The 22173-nt window shown below is 34.3% G+C and overlaps 1 protein-coding gene across 1 annotated transcript; it reads right to left on the bottom strand.

The window, feature by feature from the left end:
• Nucleotides 1-3734: 3734 nt before the first annotated feature.
• On the bottom strand, nucleotides 3735-22052 carry cpa (F-actin-capping protein subunit alpha). The gene is made up of 7 exons (XM_071582824.1): nucleotides 21927-22052; nucleotides 20990-21053; nucleotides 18392-18443; nucleotides 17966-18137; nucleotides 17314-17492; nucleotides 5325-5475; nucleotides 3735-5184 (listed from the first exon to the last, which is right to left on the bottom strand). The coding sequence occupies exons 1-7, from the start codon at nucleotides 21966-21968 to the stop codon at nucleotides 4981-4983; spliced, it is 864 nt and encodes a 287-aa protein (XP_071438925.1). The 5' UTR covers nucleotides 21969-22052; the 3' UTR covers nucleotides 3735-4980.
• Nucleotides 22053-22173: the final 121 nt, after the last annotated feature.

The following is a 22173-nucleotide window of genomic DNA, read 5'->3' as shown; positions in this document are numbered from 1 at the left end:
ATTCAACGAAAGGATAGAAAAGATTACATGCCAGATGATCAGTTTGGGTTGAGCAAGGGGAGAGGTAGATATAATGCCAGAGTAGTATTGAGGTCACAAACAGGGTGAACATAGAATACAATCAGCATACACATTTTTGATTAAAAAATTTTTAGAATGGGTTTGACATGGTATTTTGGGTGGAATTAATGAATGCATTCCAGATGGTTGGGCTAGATTGGAGGTGACTAATCCGTAAAATGTATTTAATGTCTGTGACTGCTCAGGTTCAAGTGACAAATGATTAGCTGGTATTGGCAGCGTGGGAAGAGGAGTAAGACAGGGGTGTCCATTATCACTCCAACATATACATGGAGGAAATGGCAGTAGTGGCATGAGAATAACTAATAATGGGAATTCAAGTTGGTAGGGGTTTATAAAATCAGGTTTTCAGCTGATAAAGTCGTAGCCAGTCAGCTATAGGATTAAAATCATTGACAAGTGCATTAAAAAATTAGAGTAAAAAGTAGGGATGAGTATCATTTTAATAACAAAAAATGCTATGAGGTCAAAGAACGAGATGCAGTGACTACCATGTAAAAATCGTTCGCCTTGACCATGATCCCAGTCAAGGTGAATGATTTTCACAATTTGAAATGTCTGTATTTTAAAGGTTACAAGGTATTCAAGAAAGAGACACCCAAGTATCTTTTCTTTACAAGGTAATGTACCGGTTAAGGTAGGTTTTGAATAGATATAACTACCAAATAAATATTTTATGACTCCTAACAAAACACAATGCAGCAGCCTACTCCACATGAAGTCCTTCATTTCTGTGTACTTCTTCCCTTCATCACATCCAACATCCCTGTCCTGCCCTTTCCTTGTTTGCCTAACATTCTCCCCTCTATTAGTTTTCAGCATCCCACTGCCGATCAATACGCCCTTCATCTATTTTTCTTGCCTTCTTAGGATTTCCCCCAACAAACTTCTCTCCTCGCCCACCATGCCTAGTACTTCCTCATTTGTTTTCCTTTTGGTCCATGTCGCCTTTTCCATTCTTCTTCACACCCAGGTATCATGGACATAAATATAATTGTACATGGCAAAGCTCTCACAAGAAGCAGGAATTGATTTCAGGGTTGTTGATTAAGGATGTCAAAAAAGAATAGTGAAAATTTTGGTATGAAATGCAGTTTTGTAAGGGTCAGAAACTTAAGTTGTTGAAACAAGATGATAGGCATAGAATAGAAATTCTAACTCGTGGGTGTGTCAAGTGATAAGGAAAACAAACTAGGAAGTGCTACATGTGATGGGGGAGAGGGGGGGGGGTTTACAGGGAGAAATCCAAAGAAGACGGGGAAGATGGGTGCAGGGCATTTTGATTGGGGATAGAAAGCTATGAACTGAGATAGAGGGGGTGATCTTGGAGAAGTGATGTACAGAGTCGCACCCAAAAGTGGTAAGACTGATTTTCTCTGGCGCGAACGGAGCGGTGGAGGCGGGTCTGTTTGGCAGGGTAAGGTGGAGGGGGCTCTTAGCAACAGACCGACACAAACCTCAGTCGCCTGCGGGCTGTCGTTGAGTGAGGACACCGTTTTTAGTGAAGCAAGTTTTTTGTCCGCGTCGAAAAACAAAATGAATCTGAATTTAGAGCAAGGTTATTCCGTGAAGTTTTGTGCGAAACTCGGTAAGACGGCAACTGAGACCCTCGATATGATCAAGCAGGCTTATGGGGACACTGCCTTAATCCGTTCCACAGTATTTGAGTGGCACAAGTTGTTTAAAGAGGGTAGGGAGCTCGTTGAAGACGACCATCGCTCCGGACGGCCGTCGACGGCAAGAACCGACACGAATGTGGACAGAGTGAGGACACTGCTGAACACAGACCGACGCTTAACCAGTGAAGAAATTGCAGACCAGTTGGGTCTGTCTGCATCCAACGTACAACGCATTATTTCACAGGATTTGGCCATGCGCAAGGTGTGCGCCTGCTGGGTGCTTCATCATGACAACGTCCCGTGCCATGGCGCGCTCGTCGTCAGACAGCTCCTGGCCAAATACGGCGTTGCCACGTTGCCGCACCCGCCCTATTCTCCCGATCTGGCACCACCGGACTTCTTCTTCTTCCCCCTGATGAAAAGACAGCTCAAGGGACGACGTTTTGACTCAATAAAGGCCGTTCAAGAGGCTTCGACGAGGGTCATCAACGGCATCCCCAAAGAAAATTTCCAGCGGGCATACGGGGAATGGGAGCAACGTTATACTAAGTGTGTAGCAGCTCAAGGAGCATACTTTGAAGATTATTAAGTCGATGTAAGTATTTTGTCAATAAAATTCTTGTAAAAAAATCAGTCCTACCACTTTTGGGTGCGACCCTGTACGGTAAGCAAAAGAATAGATGTGTTACACAGAAGGAAGGGAAATAGAATGTATTGAAGAAGTTTACTGTGGCGTGAGGTGCGAGATTGCGTGTTGTTAAAAGATGCTAAGAGATGTAGGCATGTTCAGTCTATGACCACCCAAAACCATAGACTACTACATCCTAACCAGTATTTCAACAAATAACAAGCAACAAAATTTAATAAAAACTGGTGGCGGTTGTGTCACAATTTCAAGCAGTATGATTAGTAAATAATTAATTAAATACAAGGAATGGTGCTGCTTTAATTTTTCCCAGAATATACTACTAAATCATGAGTTGAATGCATCTTTTTTGCTCATGCACCTTATATGCCATGTGATATAATGCTTTTATTACCTGCATTTTTGATGCTTGCATGTGACCAAAATATGTAAGATCTATTAATTGACTTTGTAACAAGGCATTGTTCATGGAAATAAAAATCTCTGTTGCTCTAATGATAGCCACTCAAGAGGCAATGACTATTTTGCATACAATAGCTATGTGGTCATTAATTCCACCTCAAATGAAAACTTTTCCCCAAAATTTGAGACTGCACAGAATTGCATGTTCAATGGAGCTGATGGAAACCCAAACTTCATTTTACAAAAATAAGTATCATTTATTTCTTTGCTTACTATACTATCTTTTCAGTAGATCAACATAGATGACACTGGGCACCACATTTAAGTTTAAATGAAAATAATCTCTTGCTATTTGAACTTATATATTTAAAACGCCTTGCATAAAAGCCTAACTTTGACCTCCCAAGCAGTAATTTATAGTATTATTGGGTGTTTCCACCAACTCTCTCAAATGTTTCATTTTTATTCCTGAAAATAATGAATGAAGCAGCATTAACAATACATGCCAAAGGCTTGGCATATTTGAGGAACAGAAAACCAAAACTCTTGGTATGACTACACCCCCCATTCTAGATAACCAAATATGTTTCATTCATTAACCTTTAATCACCAATAATAATTTTTTTAAAGATTTCAAAGAATATATTTTAAACAAATCACCTTTACAAGCTCCACACGTTCTTCAAAACAACCGACAAAATGAGTGACGAGTGGCAGCTCCAGCCAATAAATGCATTATTATAAACATTCATAGTAACTTTCTGTCCTTGAGATGACTGATTAGTTAACATTATTGCCAGTAGTTACTGAATGGGAATTGAAATAGCCTTCTTCATTATATAACCAACAGCAATTAAACTGATAAGTATCACTACCACAGTAGTGATTGGAAAGCAAAAGCTGAAATGAAAAATGGCACTTTCTAGAAGACAACTATATAGAACAACAAATGAATATGAAACAAATACTAATCAAATAACATGTAAATTAGTGTAAATGAGGACCAAGATGGACCACAGCATTTATTGTTAAGTAACAACAAGAGTACAACAAGTAGGAGCCAAAGCTTTTGTCTTTCAATGGTATTTTCAATGGGCTTTACCTTTGGCAATAGAATCACGGAAGAAATAATTCCATAGCCTCATACCTTGTGCTTGACACTACCACAATTCCTTGTAGGATAATGGCATATATACATAGTTCTGCAGCACTGATTTCAATGGAAAAGAAATCCAATTAACACCCATCCCCACATCTTGCTATACTTCACCTCTTTGATTTCTCATTTGGCTAAGCTAAATTTTTATTTCAAATCATATTCAAATCAAATTATTAAATATGAATTATATGTATCCTTCAAAAATATGCAACATAGCATTAAATTCGTTAATGAAATCCTGTTAATGAAAGTTAAGCAAAGCTCAAATTATAATTTGAAACTGTAATTAGCAACAGCAAATTAGATGTAATAGAATTTCTTCATACACAAGGCACTTCCTCTATTTTGTCAGATATGTGGCACTGCTCTCTTAGAAAACATACAGCACACACGGGATTAAAAAACCCAAGATAATGAATAACTTACATTTATAAACACTAAAAAATTCTTAACACAGGATTCAATTTTTTACGTTGAAGAAATTCAAGATCACAACAAACTTCTATATATTATGGAATTCTGAAGATACAGCCTCTTGGGCTAACCTTGAAAAGAACTTCTTTACTAGAAGTAAACTATGGAAATCATAATGCCACAAGCACATCTGTCTAAGGGAATCTCTATCATGTAATGAAAACAACATAAAACAGGCACGTCAGAAAATTCCACCATCACAGTGAATGTTGTTACCACACTATTATAACATAAAATAAAGAAAACATATTGAGAATGTGATTCTACTCACAATTAAGGATAGTGTAATAAACTTCTTAAATGGGAAGGATAACACCTGCAAAGTTATGCAGTTACTCTCTAAGGAGTTCACTTTCAAGAGCACTGCACATAAATGTTGAGCCCCCGCCCCCTCCACTCTAACAACTCCCGCCATAATTAATACTACATATGCAAACATGTTTCCATAAATTCCATAACTTCAATCGTCAAGTTAACAAAAAACCATACTCAACCTTCATACAACTTATTATTTATAAAACTTTTCGAACCAGTTACAACAGCAAAGTCATGGAATTATGTTTCCTTCACCTCTCATTATTTTTATATTAAACAGTGCATCATTGACTCTTCAGTTCCTTCCCAATACTATAAGACACAATTTTATTCCAGTCGATCTTCGTTCGTGTTAGAGGCAGTTGCCTACGCAGTGCCTTGAATGTTGTGTCAGACATTGTTTGATAGTTATCAGAGATTGCTGTCTGGTACTCATTTTCAGCCTCCTCCACCCTCTTTACAAATTCCTTGGCTGTTTGTTGTTCACTCTGGAAATTGCAGAAAAAAGGATGCAGTGGAATTACATTCAGCTCAAAAACTGGCTCTTTCCTCAGCAATGAAAGCACTATTGCCTTAGCATTTCATATAAATAAAAGATACTTGATTGAAAAGAACTAAAATTACTTACAGATATAATTAGTGAACCTTTGACATCTTTTGAACTGACGAGTTGGACATTCCCATCTTCATAATAGTGAACTTGAACCTTGAGAATGCCTCTCAACTCGGCCGACCCAGAAGTAAATGCAACTGACCACTGGGAGCGCCAACGGCCATTCCTGTAAGAAAATACACATTCCTTTAGGATACGGAAGAACTTTGTACAATATGAAACAAGAAATAACATGTAATGAACTGTAAGAAACAGCATATGGTTATTAAAATTTTACTTTTTAATGTGAAGTCATCAAAATAAGCAATGGACAGTTTTAAATACAACATTAAATTCACAACTAACATTTTCAAAATGAGAAATTAAAACTTCGGCCTCAATGAAGAACATGGATTTGAAAATAAATTATACCTCGCAGATGCATTATTAAGCTTCTTTAGTCAATTAAAATAATTTCAATGCCAGAATATACAGGTATTTTTAATTCAAAATAAGGACCGTGTGTGTGGAGAGTTTTTTAATAATTACACAGAAGCATGTTTTTCAGAATATCACTATAAATATATATTAACATCAACACGTTCAGTGGAAGTTACTTCCTCAGAAACAATTGAATATCCACAATAGAGTTTAAAGTGACCGACACATTTAAGTTTGTAAAATAGTTGAGGCCTCAGGCATATTACAAGGTAGGATTTTCAATTGTCAACAGTCGAAACAGTGGGTTTTTATAGTGATGCGGCTCCAAAGAAGGTGAAGACTGTGCAATTGGCTGATAGCCTTTTTGGGATGCACTGAGAAACATCTACATAGACTATTTGCATAAAGGACTAACTATACATAGACAGTATCATGTATCGTTATTTCACCGGTTGAACGAAGACTACATATCGAGGGAAAAAACTCTCTTCAAGCAAGACAATGCATGTGTGCACACCTGTGCAGTTTTTATGGTAAAAATTAAGGGAGTTAAAAAAATCCAGTGTTCACCAGGTTTGGCTCGCAGAGCCTTCTTTTATTTCCAGACTTGAAAAAAATAGCTTGGTGGAAAATGATTCACATTGACCGAGGTCATGCATGCATGTCAGGTCATATAGATGTCTCTTTCGAGGCGCTTCTCATCCAAAATTTTGGAAGGAATAAAAGAGTTAGAAAAACACTGGGAAATGGACATCAAGCAAAAGGGAAAACGTTCAAAAATCCAAAAAAATCTCCCTCAAAAACTTATTAAACAACATACATATCAAAGAATATTTCAAAGACAATACAAATTATAATTAAGTGGATTCTATTCAGGGATATCAGAAGTGACCGCAGAATTTCCATGAACTGTTTCTTGTCCAAATTAATAATCAGTGTATTTCATCATTCCACAAGCCAAGAAGTTTTTATATTTTAATTTATCAAAGCTATTTCAATTACATGATATTTTGAATGACCAAAACAAAACTGAAAACATATTTTTATAGGTTGAACCTATAGCATTACTTAAAACAAAAATCCCAAGTCTGACAACAGCAATCCACATTAACCTTACAAATACGATCATTTATGCACACAAAATTATCCTCTTTCCTGGACAAAGAAGGCTTTTTAAGTAAATAATGAATTTAGCAGTGGCTTTGAAGTTCCTGGTTACTGACATTCTATCATTAAAGTCATTCCCAAATAAAACAAGGGAAATTCGCCAGGGGTTTCTCCTACAACTGAAGGCATTTTGGCTAAATTCAAGGAGGTAACTTGATGCAGCACTATATTAGGTCAGCCCAATGTCCAAGGGACAGTTGTAAATTGGGGCACGAACAAAAAATATTTTTTTTTATTTTATAAAACAGAAAACCTGGATTCATTTATTCCAGAATAGACTACACTGCTGACTGAGTACACATGATCAATTAGTGATGCTAGCAATGAAGTGATATATTCTCGTCGAAATGAGCCGTAATACAAAGGATTGACAGATAAGGGAAGGTCCAGGGTTGGGATATCCTCCCCCTTTCCTCTTTGCTAGAAAATTGCACCCTTGGTTTTCTATCAAGGCTGCAGCATTTTTGGTTATAGGGCCACAGAACAAACATGAGAATATGGATTCATGGGAATGAAAACATAGGAAATCTAGAGTTTTCCATTCCTATCTTGTCAGTGATCCTTGCCATGATGAATGGTGTAGCCAACAGCGATATCAAGCAGAGTGGGCAAAGCACAAAACATTTTCCTCGCAATATGTTGAACGATTTTGAAGAATATAATGGCAGGTCAAAGGGTAAAGCTAAGAATTTCATTGAAGATCAATTTACGTGTTCAATGCTAACATTAAGCAACATGCGACCATGGAGGTGGATTGTTCGAAGAGTACAATGTACCCTGTTTCAAACCTTCTAGGCAATATAAGCATTCACAGTGTAAAATTGCTTGCCAGAAAATAATTACCATTGCTCAATTCAAACTGCAATTGGCCATCTAAGAATGTACAAGGCCAAGAAGTAACCAAGAAGGCATTATTATTATTATAAATTAATGTTCACTTCAGCAGAAAAATATTGAAGTGCCACCAAAATGATGACATTCCTACAAATTGATAAGTGTAATCCTAAGGTGGAATATGATACTGTCGAAGGCAGTGAGCTAACAGATATGCAGAACTATATATATTTTGTAACAGTATGAAGTATCAAAATATTTAACAAAATTTCTATGCCTAGCATTGGAATAAAATTTAGCAATTATTCAATCATCTTTATTTAATGCAAAGAATGCCATATTATGCGAAATTTTTGATCATCTGATTTCAATTGACCAGCAAAATCTTGGATCTGCATAGCATTCATATAAAAATAGTTTGTAATATATGGTTTTTCCATAAGTCATTGTCCCTTCTATTCCGCAATCAAGGTATCCACCAACTTTTTTACAAAATGAGGGTCAAGATATATGTAACCTCACTCATATTTAAGAACAATAACTAAATGTTTTTTCTTTAGGGTTTTTATCCAAAGAAATACAATTATTTAACTCAGCTGTTTTAAAGTTATTATCTCCAATTTCTTGGGATACTTAACTTCAATGATACCAGCCATTGACAATTTTTCCTTCACGCAAGGCTGCTAAAAAACATGTTCGAGATCAACGAAAAGGCCACATTGAGACATGGCTCCAAGTTAACACTTCACATTTTAAAAGGCTTTCCATTCATGTTGTTTCTATACATTGTCGCATTAGTTTGATATGGGTCATAATATGGCAACATTTTTCAAGAACATTTGGAATATTTCCTTCTTTTGTATACAACACCAAGCCTAGGAAATAAGTTCTACATGACAAATGATATTGATATTCCTTAATATAACCAAGCCCCAAAAATGAGAAAAAGGGGATAAAGGACAACTACCTATAGCCTTAAGGACATCAAAAATTTGTATTACATGGTGTTAAGGGTCACTACAGAATCTGGATTTTGAGATCCCTGAAATTTCCAAGTTTTACATGTAAGTTCTCCCTCATTTTAACAGAAATATATTTTCATTGTAAATCACAAAACCAGTCATGAAAATATGGGACATGCTTTGCAATTGAAGAAAAAGAAATGCTTATTTCCATACTTTCAAACAAAATGTGGTAATATAAAAAACTTGTATGAATGAATGACCACATACATTCGCATAAAGATGGAAATGGTTTATGCAGTGATCAGTATTATATAGCTAAGCATTCCAATGTTTCTACCTCAGCAGCCACACTAAAATTGTCATGGGGAGACTTGGCATAAAAAATTTCAACAATCATACGGAAACTTTACACACAATATTAAAAATTCAAATAGAAAAATGAATTGAGCTTCAAATCAAAGCACCCTTGTTCAAGAAAATAATAAACAACATCAAATGGAATATTAATTCTAACTTTGCTAAACTACAACAAAGAAACGCCATGAGTAGTATTAGTGCACCCTTAGGTCACAAGTTCAAGCCTCACAGCTCTATTTTTTCAAAATTTCAACTCTAGTGTTGTACACAATATATTTAGTTGTCCCCAAGATGAAAATTAGAAATGCATTACTATAGGTTTTAAGCAACCTTGTGATGAGTTTATTTTTGCAATAGTGTTATTCCTAATAAAAATTTATAAAAAAGAATAGGAGCTTGTGGCCAGTGTATTGCCCCTGTCCAAAAGATTTCCTAGGCCTTTAAATGAAAATTACAAGGTGACCTTTGAAATCCACGGCATGCAAAAGGTCAAGAAATAATATAGCTCCTTCTGCCAATGAAGTGAACTGTTTACTCAATATTGAATGAACATTGGTTAATAGGAAAAAAAAACATGATTTGATGACATTAACTGGGTTGCATTTAGATGATTATTAGAGTAAACTTTCAACATAAATAATAAACTACAGGGAAAACAGCACAAGAAATATTATCAGGAAATACATTTTTTTAATCTAATAATTACAGTGAACTTTCAAGAAATATTCCATTAAAAAAGGCTTTAAAAAACTAGCCCACCAATAAAGACAGATCAGTAATAAATGTGAATAATGTAACAGAGTAAAATCATCTGTAAGTTATAGAGCAGTTTAACGATCAGTTTTGAACTTAATAAGTAGTCATAAAAATGATTTTAAGCCTTAAGCGAAACTGAAAGTCAACCTTCAGTTCAACAAGACATTTTAAAACCCTACCTAACTTAAGGTTATCACATAAAAAATTCATTGTACATGTAACATATCGAAATCATAATCATCCATATAAATTAAATATATTTTCATTTCCAATTCTAATTTATGAAATATCTGAATCACCTTTAACCATTATGAACATAGAGCTCAGCAGAAAGGGGAGACGTTTCCCTCCAAATTATTTCATTTTAAACCTGTCATCTTTCTGCAACTGTCCAATTTTGCTATTAATAATAGTGTCATCACCTTACAGCACTTTAAGTTATTTGTCAGATTCATCTCAATCCTTTGTGCTTGTAATGATAAAAATAAGGAAAGATAAAATTGCAAACAGACAGTTAACTTGTGAGCAGAGTAAACCACCGGACTCAATTTCAAATAGCTAACAACTACATAAATATTTTAAATTTTGATGGATGTCCATTGCCAAAGAAATGAGTAATGAAACATAAGATAAGCTACAGAAGCCTCCATTATTAAATACATTATATTTGCTTCAGGGCAGTAGTTTTCCTTACTAACATTTCTTATTTATGAATTTAGAAAAAAGTTATTTGGTATTATTTTCAGCATTTATATTTGAAAATGGGATAAATGAATAACAAAGTGTTGAGTAATTGATTGAAATTGTCTTTGAAAAAAAAAACAAATGTTAGCTCATTACAACTACAGTCAAACAAACCCATTACCTAGAATCACCTAGGTCTCCTGGTGAGAGATTATGAATGTTGAAATGTATATATGCCCACAGAATTGGTTGATAAATTTCACTGTTGTAAATGAAGATTCCACCACTGATGACACTAGCTGGTCATTAAATTCTACCTTGTGGAAATTACAAAGAGAATTTCATTTGGTAACGTGGGAAAAGAGAGGATGTACTTCCTCGACTCATTTATCTGGCTCTTGTAAAACATGCCTAGCCTCATTCAAGTGCTACACAATGGTTCACAAAGTCATGAACTAGACCAAATAGCCATTTTCTACACCACCCGTAAATTGTTATAAAGATCTTGTTTCTTACACAGATTAAAGACCAAAGTAAGAGTGATGGTATGATAAAATCAACCTCCATGACTGTGGGCATTAAAATCCCCTCGACTCAAAAATTCACAGCTATTTATGCCTTGTAATTCAGTCTGCTTCAACAGATGATGCTATGAGAGCATATGATCAAGAACTGTGGAACACAAACCTGAACAATTGTTTACATCAATAGGTAAGTCAGGGATTGTTTTTATAAGAAATTTTATGTACAAATTATGAGTGAGACAAAATTTTCATCGAGCAGAACTAACATGGAACCCATAGTTACTTTATAAATACTCAAAATAAAATAAGAAAATTTTGACACAATAAAAGACTTTTTTCACCAATAAAATTTTGTTTCAAATATCACTAAATGACTAAACAATGCTGTCATATTATGATTCTATCTTTCCCAAAAATAAACCCTTTATAGAAAAACAACATATGCTGTGCCTCTAGTAAACATAACAAGATTGAGGTGGATTACCCTGAAATCAATACTATTCATGGCAATATAATTATTAACATCCTAATTCATAGTCAACCTAAATTGAATTTCTGCTCTTCTGCACACGTTAAGTTGTAAAAAAAATTAAGTGAAGTAAAAATATTTCACGTTTATCCTGGCCCATGTGAGAAAACTATTTTTACTCAAAAATATGCGCTTAACTCAGCCTGTGTCTCATGGGCCACGTATATGGGTATAATTGCAAATTTCAAGTGGAGGCCTATTTACCAAAATTATTTACTATTAAGTATTTTTCCCAAGTGAGGGAAAGAAAATGGTTACCTTTATTAAAAATGTTGATAATATCACTGTTTTGAGTCAGCAGTAAGAAACAAAGTTTTAATATTTCATCGAAAGTACTTCCTAGACTAATTCCCAAATAAATCATAAATGTATACACTGTAACTCATTTAGTTTCAATTCACATGCTGCTGCAAAACTTAATTGGTGTTGGGTAAATTTTCCAGTTGTGGTCCTGAAACCTCGTAAATTTAGAAAGGGGGTAACCAGAACTGACAAATTTAAAAAAAAGGGGAGAGATAACTTATCTTTGATATAAATGGAAGGGTATGGGTTTATTCTTTTTTCCATAACACAGTCTTCATCTGATTAACTAATAGACTCTGCTTTCATCATATCACCAGATATTCTACTTTCAACTAACAGGTATTTTTAAGTCTCTTACATTTTTTAATAGCCTACGACCACTCCTCATATTAATATGAGGATAGATAAGAACCACTGTTTCCTCTTTTAAACATTACCAGCTAAATTTTTCTCACTATAAGGAAACTATTGGTTGAAAAAAATAGGAAAACATTAGGTATTATGGACACGGCACTTGTCGGCCAAAATATAATCCCTTTTAAAAAGACCTAACGAATACTTAAATATGACCACTTTACTAATCATTTGAATGGTTGTCTTATTTAAAAATGCTAATTTCTTGAATGTGCCAAATGTGATACATCATTTAAAAAGCAGGTACAGTTTCAGCCATGACACACCTTATTTCAAACTCAGAAAGGAATATTTAGAATGAGATGAGTATGCACATACTCATGCTGCATCCTGGGATACAAACATTTTGAGTGAAGACAATTAAACTGGCCTTGGGGGAAAAGCCTTTACTGGAAAAGGGCACTAATTTGGCAGAAAAATGATATTGCAGGAAAGGTGGTGGGGAAGAGGAATTTTGACACTGCCAACATAGTTATCAACCCTAAGGTTAGTTAGAGCATATGAAAAAGATGGTGGTGTCAGACAAAAATATTAAATAAAATCGGATCAAACAGGACACAGTTCTAGTTCTTTTATCTATTTCCGTCAAATGACTGCATATTCCAATAACTTATGCAAGGAAATACTTTGGATGAATTTTATTAATTCTATTTGGCATTTAACTTAATCAAACAATTTTTAAAACAGCAAATTTTACCATGCAAACATCATTCACCATGCCCGGGACTAATACCTGGATGACTTGATTACCAGATGAGCACTTAAATTGGTAGTTCTGTGAGAAATCCTCTAAGCAACTTAATTTGTCAATGCACCCACCAAGATTTGATGGATCCAGGTTTGAATCCCAGGTGAATAATCTATCGGACGACTACATTTAAGTATCTGTCATAAATTTTCCTCTGGTTCTTTGATATCGCAATCCAAGAAATTTTAACCTTGAGTCACCATTATTTGTTACACTATTTGATTTTTGTAAGCAACGCTAACGTAAATTCTGAATCATCATATACACCACTCAACTTGAAAAGATGTTTGAGAAATCAAAAGAATGGAAAAAAATGAAAATATGTCGGCAACTCTTTGTATATTGTATACAAAATCAGTCAAAATGGTTTTTAGAGCATGCATACCCCTGGAATTCCACTAAAAAAATGAACCTATATGATCTAGAGCACAAAAGAAAAATTGCTTATTAGTGATTTTAATATCCTCCCTCTTGGTTCTAAAATTTTAATTGCGGTTTAAATAATTTTTCATTTTTGACACATCAAAGAAATTACCATGTTGAAGTTCTACATCTTAAAATTTATTACAATATAGATAATTTACAATTTTTGGTAGTCTATTGACAATGGTAGATTTTGGATGGACACAGAAAATACTGCGACATTCCTATGCCTCGACTAACAAGACACAACCCTACACCCAATATTACAATAAGCTCTACTTTAATTCAATATACATTCGACCTCCCTCTTTTTATCCAACATGCCTATCTATTTCCTACTCCTTCCTTTCTTGCCAAACCCTCACCCCCTAAATCCTTACCATTCCACAGGCTATAAAAAACTCTTCATCTACCTTTCCTGTCTCCTTTATGTTTACCCAAAAAATCCTCTTTAATCCTCATTATGCCCAGTACCTCTAGGCTTTTTTGCTTTCTTTACATTTCATCATTGTTCTTTAACCTTTCCCTCCTACTACACACCCTATCTCAAAACCTCCTATTTATGCTTATCATCTTGCTTCAATGAACAATACTCCTTCTTTATGAATATAAATATACCATGTTGAAATTAGTAATTCTTACAAGCTCCAAAATATAACTTCATCAAAAGTGAACTCTGATACATCCACAAAAGTGATATATTTTCTTTGAGTATTGTTGACTTATTTTTTTCTAAATTCACTTCAAAATACATTTTTGGAAATTTTTATTAAAATGCCATTTATTTACCATAATGGTGGAACCTCAATAAGGCATATGGAAAGAGGGTATTAATATATCTCATACAAATGCATGCTGGAGGAGAAAATGAGATCAAGTTGAAGTGAAAATCAGTGTTCCAAAATAAGAAATATATGAAAATGAAAAATTAACTGCCACCAACAAGGTACGAACTTTTCTACTACCTTGTAATGAACCTTAACCATACTTTCAGTATATTTTACTGTGTTACAAAAAGTTTTCTTTACACTTATAGGAAGGGTGAAGTGACCGCAGCCATTAAATTTCTGTAGAAAATCTGATTCTACTTTACTTAAAATCTTGTTAAATTTTATGGATATAAAACAAGGTTCATTTTCATCAATGGAATCCTATCTGATTTTATGCATTTCATTTAGGAATATACCACAAAAAGAGAGGTATTGATAATTTAGTGAGTTCTCATTTCAGTATCCCAAATCCAAAAACTAGACAATATTGTATGCTACTCTTCCCTAATTTTAGCACAAATTAACTAAGCAAGTTGAAACAGCCAAATACTGTTTGATGAGGACAAGGTATTCCTTCATTTGCTACAGCTTATTTGAAATTAAAAATCCTTATAATGTAGCTGAAATACCATTTGATTTGACCCTTTGCAAAATTGCCTTAAATTTGCAAATAGTCTTAATAAGACTTCTCATGATGAACAGAAAGACATATGTGCACAATTCACCTTTGGTGTATGGAGATGCCCGCGGTAAACTAAATACTCAGCAATTCTACCAGTTAGTTAATAATATTATTTGCTGAACAGGTCATAACCACCCTTGAAGTTGACAGCAGTGGTCATATTAGGAGCAGAGTTCAAGAAAGTAAAATAGGAAAAAATATGAATAAAATATAGCCAAGGAATTCCTGGTGTACGCTTAGCTTCAAATGTTGGAGTAAAGAGTGCCCAGGCATATGTGACTGATGAGTCACCACCACCTTACAGTGAGGGGTATATGTATAGGGGGATTCCACAAACAACACCTCAACAAGCTCAAATCCTATTAAATTTCAACCAAAATCCATTTGGTCTTCAAAGGCATAGGCTTCAATGAGCAATTTTCCCTTAGGAAGAACCTAATTCCAATTGATAGTATATTGGTTGCACAATAAGGCTAAATCTGACAGTAATACAATTTTCAGTGACATTCCAATCTTTTTAAGTGCAGTAAATAGACCATCAAATTTTATATTAAGGCATAGACCTTAAAGGAACATTTCAAGTAAGCTAATACCAATGCTAGAATTCACTTAATCCTTCTGGAATTTTAAATCCTACAGCATACACACAAGTATTAACACCACCCTCATGCCAACCATTGCCTCAGCCACCAATTGTATCCCAGATGCCCCTTCTGCAGTATACAACTATTAAGCCAAGATGCTAACCCTGCAGAAAAAAGTAAAGGGAAATCTGTTGCTTATTGGGGCTGCCACTCACTCAGCAAAGTTTGAACATGAAACACAAGCTGGCCTTAATGATACCACATAATACAGTATCCTGACAGGGGACTAAATTGATGCAAAAAGGTATTTTCCATATTCACCATGACCGTTTGAAGATTATTTAACCTTGAGTGGAACCAAAATGAAAGCCACTAAGTTAAAATAATGAATAAGTTACATTAATTCAGAGTAAAAAGGGATTCCAATCTTTCTGAACTGAATTATTTGTTAACAGTTTTAAAATTTGGGAGTATTTTATTTGGTGGAGTACTGAACTACCTTCAGGACACAGGTTCCATACCGGGTGATGCCTCTGGACACCTTCAGCTTCACTCAAGCTGTGTTATTTTTCAGGTACCTGAGTTTGTTGGGAAAAGAACTGGTCCACCTACCCTGATGTGTGATTTCACATGCCGTTGGGTACTCAGTGAGCTAGCTCTATCCTCACCAATCAAACCAACCATCAGGTTGATAATTGTGGTTGGTTATGTCAAATTTAGTACTAATGTGTAGCTTAACACAATGACTTAAATACCACTTATAATATCCATCATGCTAAAAGGAAGTTCAAACCTTAAAAAGCAAAATCTTACAGAGAAAACATGAGAGGGCACTACTTGCATAAATATATATTGGGCACTTAAAGATCGTATGTTCCACAATTGCCATGAAAGTTGGCAATCTTGATTACCACGATCAAAAAGAAACCCATTTTTAAGGATAGCATCTACCATCTGACCCAAACATCTAGTTAACTAATTTTGTCTGAGACAGACAAGTAGGTTCTGTATGTTTTTTGATGCAGTTTTTCATTAAAACAATATATCAATACTTAAACGTAAAAGATAACTCAAACCAGTTTATTTCCAACCATAAGTATCACTTTCCAGCTCAATTTATGCTTCAGATCATGGTTTGTCACCTCAAGGGAGTTGAATAGGAGGTCATGAGGCAGGGCAAGTAACCTTTTAGCTGATATATCTACACATATCAATATATGTATATTACTTTTTCTGAAATGCAATTCATTCCATTGGAAGAGCAAGGACAAAAATGTAATAAAAATCTAATTCAAATAGCTACTCAGGGAAGTTCAGGGGAAAGAGAGAACGGGGTAAGAAGTTAAGTGATACCTAATTTTAATTTCTATTTTAAACTTTTATGATACATTTTTCAAAGACATGTATCATTCATTTCCTTCACAAAAAACAGTACTGATCAGTCAAGTGTCATAAGTCATGCATATTATGAAATTGGATGAAATTGTATATAAACTGCATCCCAGGCTATGATTTACTATGGACCATATGCAAGCAGCCACATTACTGGTGTGTTTCAAACAAACTATTTTAAAGGTTTAAAAGGAAATCCATCACAGGTAAAATAACAAGAGAAATATACCAAAAACAAAATGCTAATAATTATTTGCTAGAAAATTAAACGAGGCAGGGATTATTAAAACCTGAAACTGCAATTTCCCCAATTCAGAAGCCAAATAATGCACTATCTCCAATAGTGTTATTGCCAAATTTACTAAGTTTCGAGTATTGTAAGTAATCTAATGAATAATCTCATTTATGTGCCAACGAAAATTACCGTACATAAGAATACAAGCAATTCTTACCAGTAATTTTTGGGCTCAAATTGATGATCTTCTATACAAGCTATCAGTGTTATGGTGTTTCCTTGACTTCTGCCGAAGACACTGCAAACACCATGCTTGTAGTGACTACTAGTGTAGCTAGAAAATTCAGTTTCTAGTGCAGCCCTCCATGGTTCTGCTACCTGATCTACCTCCCAATGCTGAAATTATACACACATTTAATATTTAAGCATATATGAATAAAAAACTCAAAAGTTGTGATTCCCTTTGTCCCAATTAAGCAACGAAACTGACTAAATTACATGCCATGCAGAAACATGGTTACCAAGTCAAATAATGCTATTAATGCCGAGTGCTCACACTGGTACATATCTTACATCTGTGAATTAGCAATTATAACTAATAGAATTCTGCAACCAAATGTTTAAGAAAAACAATGCTAGTAAAATTGAAACTTTCAAAATGCCAGCTGAAAAACATTTTAACCATTTAAAATCATAAATAACTAAAAACAAAAACATTGTCAGGAGAAACAAAATCAAATCATGTTCCGCCTATTATCTTCACCATTCATAAAACTGTCTTTTTTGTGACAAATTTGAATACTAATCGTGTAAAACTGAATGATTAAACACAAAAAGTGAGCTAGACATTTTGATACACCAGAACTTACTTGAAGATCCGTAGCTTCTTTCCTCAAATGGTCATACTTAAAGCTTTGTTTCGACCGGGAGTCGAAAAATCTGCTACTACCTATGTCATTGTGTTCAGTAATTAACACCTGTTGCTCCACTCCTTCTAATTTAACAGGAGTCAGTTGGTCCTTATTGTACTGGGAAAATGCACTGTAACGAGAGACATTTTCACAAATTAGTAATTTCAAACTTAAAAGTTAAGTTCAAAATAGTATTTACTTGCTATGTCATCAGAAATGTCACAATAGTCATTTTACAAATTTATGATAGATATAAAATACATAAATCAAGACATATTAGAAGGCAAATTATTTTTACCTAAACACATGCATTGAATAAAGATAATGAATAATAAAAATGGTCAAATAAAAGAGAAAATGAATAGGAAGCCAAACATCACATACCCAGATGCACCCTCTTTCAATAGTGTATCATTGTTCAAAAGCACACGCACATCTGAAATATAAATTATTATGCATTTGAGAAAGTGCTATACATATAGACTCGAAATTAGCCTAAGTCACATAATCCAAAATAAATTCCAGCTCTTCTGAAAGCTTTGACTTAGAAAAAACATTCAGTATGTGTCAATAGACAATATATATATAAGATGAATGCAAAAACAATGCTACCCAAATTGAACAAAAACTTGCTTAATATCAAGACAATACCACACCAAAAATTCAAAACACAAAGGCGTTTGACCACTCTCCAAAACTCTAGAGAGAAACTGAATTTCGTTACCTATGAGATTAACATTGACATCATACACAAAGGGTGTGGAACTCACTATTTACTGGGAAACCCATTCGAAACACTGAAAAATGATATTATACGCTTAAAATAAGCAGTACTCCAATGGTTTAGAATAGGTTTTTTTAATTGTCTTGGCACTAAACCTTACTGCACTCCTAATTATAGCATATTCAATAGTTTCTATTGAATAAAAAACTATAGGAAACAATTTTATAATAACTGCATCTGATTAAAATTATAATATTTTAAACCAATGCCTTAATCTATAATCTCAACTATCTCAACCGTAAGCCACCAACCACTGAGAAAATATATCCAAAATTAACATTTTCAAAACAGAGTAAATGATTTCTCCACTTCTCTTGGAACAGAGCAAATTAAAAATCTTATGATGATCACCTGATTATAGCATGAAAAGTAGTTTTATCAATTCATGTATTTCATTTACCAAGGCAAGAAAGTTTATTGGTCACTTATCACCAAATTATCCCCAGGGAACCAGAAATTCATGCAAGATTACACCATACAAACCCAAATCTATCCTCTTGTCGCAAGTTCTTCTTCCATGGCCATATTTCAAAACATGAATAGTATTCAAATGAACAGTTCATGGTTGAAAAAATTGTCAATTATTGCAGTGGATTAATGATACATCAACCAAAGCTAACACATTATCATTCCTATACAATTTCTGTCAGACACAGACAATCGCTGACCTCAGAAAATTTTCAATATAAATCTATTTACAATTGCTACACATGAGGTCACCTAAAACACTTCCTTTCACAACAGTAACTAACACTATTTCTAAATACATAGAATTCCTAATATCCACCATGAAATTTGGCTCTACTTGGGAAGTAAGTGATGATGACGCCCAAAACTACCCAAGTAAATCATGTTTACAGCAATAACTATATAACATTTTTCAAGTATTTCAGAAGCTTAAAATGGTCACAAACAAAGTACTTAACTGAACAACGTGAACTGCAAAATATTTAGAGCAAATATAATGAGCCCATATCCAATGCAAACGTTGTACTCAAAGCCACCATCATGCCAAACTATTATTGCTTCACCCAAACTTTCTAATACTGAGTCAACTATTTATTTTCTGAATTAAATGGAGTCATGTTAACAAATTAAAAAAATTCTTGAATGATGCAAACCAAACAACTTGGTGAACCCCATCAGTTGAAAAAGTTTGTCACTTCCAACATATTAAGCTTCATTTACTTTATAACCTCATGGGAATTATAATGCATTGTAATTGGGTGGACTACATAAATTAAATCAAAAATGATTTTTTAACTTGGAATTGAAGAAAATGTCAAAAAAAGAGAAACCATGACGAGTGTTGTATTAATTCGTTAAATGTACACAGCACTGTACACACCTAAACAATAACATTTAAAAATAATCACAAAATAAGGATCAATAATCATATTTAATGATTGTGTGATTTCATTATCAATCCTCAATACATAATGTGGTTCATCCTCATCATGAAATACATTATACTTGGAATAGTTTATCCATCAAAACGTAAACAAGAAATTTTGAGCAATAAGGTAACCCACTAATAAGTAAAAATGGTCATCCTGGAATGTCATCAGAATGGTTCAAAATAACCTTAACAACAAAATTGCACCATAATTAAAGGGGACACCTCCTTAAAAATATAACAAAAATGTTTCTTTGTATGAACCGTCAGATATGTAGAGTCACTTCAAAATATTATGAATTCTTAATATAATGAATGACAGGGCCTATCTGAAAGACAATAAAGATTGAGTTCACCTTAATGTTAAACTATGTAAATAATATAGATCAAGTCACAGAAACCCAGTATGAAGTTAAAATTAACCTAACATTCAGTAAAAAAAACACGCTTAAGAGCAAAGCTGTTACATGCAAGTTTCACCTCACTAACCACTTCGCCAATTTTGTTATCCTGAATTAGGACGAGTTAAGTTATTATCATAAGTTAATACCACATACGAAAGTAGATTACCTACTATTATATTGCTACAAAACACCTGCCATAAAACTTGCCAGTCGTTTGTACTTTTAGATGGATCTCAAAATCTCTGAGGGGAGCGATAAGAATCCATTAAATCATGCACTGAGGCTTTACAGTAAATATATGGTATTAACCACCACTACATATACTGCTTATTCATCAACTATTGCTCTACCCAATAAATTTAAACTATCAAATTTATTAAGCACAGAAGTGGTCATACCGTTAAAAACTTCATTAAATTCGCCAGGTGGGGAGTGCAATATAAAATCTGATACGATGCGGACCTGCAAGAGAAGAAAAGCATTAATATGTGCAATCATATTGTCCCGTCAAGTATTAAGAATATTCCCAACGTTCATGTTAAACGAAAAAGAAAAACAATGCGAATTTTAAGTACATAAAATCACGTTTTAGAGATAGAAATTTTAAATGTAGCACACTTAACTATGTCGAACTATTAGCTCCTTGCCTTTTATAGCGGTGCAAAAAGTACTGTTGATGTAACTAACAACACTATAAATATATCAGGCTTCAAAAACACATCGAAACATTACCAATAATAGGGCATTATGATTAATATAAGATGTCACTTTAGTTGTTTCCATGACAGATCCTACATGAAACGTCAACCCAATAACAAACTCATAGACCATGACTCATATAGACTGCGATATACCGACTTATCTGATTACTGGGAACACAAAATGACGAAGGTAATCCCTAGTACACGACTGCACACAAAATACTAGCTCTAAATCATTTCACTTAAACATAACAACACGGTGAATGCAAACTTAATAAAATAATAATAAACATTTGCCACCTTAGCACCACAGTTGACAACAAAAACCCTTCCGCCTATAAGTATGACCGCATGAAAAACGATGACAAAACTTATGAAACATCAATGCTATGTCATCGTTTTGGTTTATATCATTATTCGTTTTTGAACGTTATTGTCGATTCGGTAACAGAACACGAAAATGTTCTTTTCTCTACCGATGATTCAACATTAGATCACCACAGAACCACTTCGTGCACAAACAAATCTTAGAATGCTTAAAATAAACAATATGCAAGAGGATATCATAGGTTTTAAGACGAACTAACACAATGATAGGATTATTTCCTTATATCTCATATTAAATAAACAATACCTTCTCTTGATCCGAGATCGTGTCGTCGCCGTCCGCCGCCATCTTAACTGTCTTTCAAGCTCTGTATAGGCATCGCAAAACTAGGTGGCACTCGTGGCACGCGCCTGCGCGAAGTGTGACGTCAGGGAGGGGTAAGTATGCATGGGAGGAGATCCCTGAGACAGCGGAGGGGAGGATAGGTGTAGGGACGGCAGTGCTGCCAAATTACTTGTTATATCCCTGAAGAAGGCTTGTAGCCAATGATAGG

The sequence above is a fragment of the Hetaerina americana genome, unplaced genomic scaffold (genome assembly GCF_022747635.1).
Source record: "Hetaerina americana unplaced genomic scaffold, ioHetAmer1.1.p SCAF_12, whole genome shotgun sequence".
NCBI lineage: Eukaryota > Metazoa > Arthropoda > Insecta > Odonata > Calopterygidae > Hetaerina > Hetaerina americana.
The sequence above is the reverse complement of the archived record's forward strand: the minus strand, read 5'-3'. Positions and strand labels throughout refer to the sequence as shown.

What these genes read in the sequence shown, in the direction of transcription:
- cpa (XM_071582824.1), bottom strand. Translation starts at nt 21,968, where the DNA reads ATGGCGGCGGACGGCGACGACACGATCTCGGATCAAGAGAAG. An exon ending in TTTGAGCCCAAAAATTACTG is followed by an intron (nt 5,476 to 17,313) that starts GTAAGAATTGCT and finishes ATTTTCTTACAG; the next exon opens with GAATGGCCGTTGGCGCTCCC. An exon ending in AAGGTTCACTAATTATATCT is followed by an intron (nt 5,185 to 5,324) that starts GTAAGTAATTTT and finishes TGCAATTTCCAG; the next exon opens with AGTGAACAACAAACAGCCAA.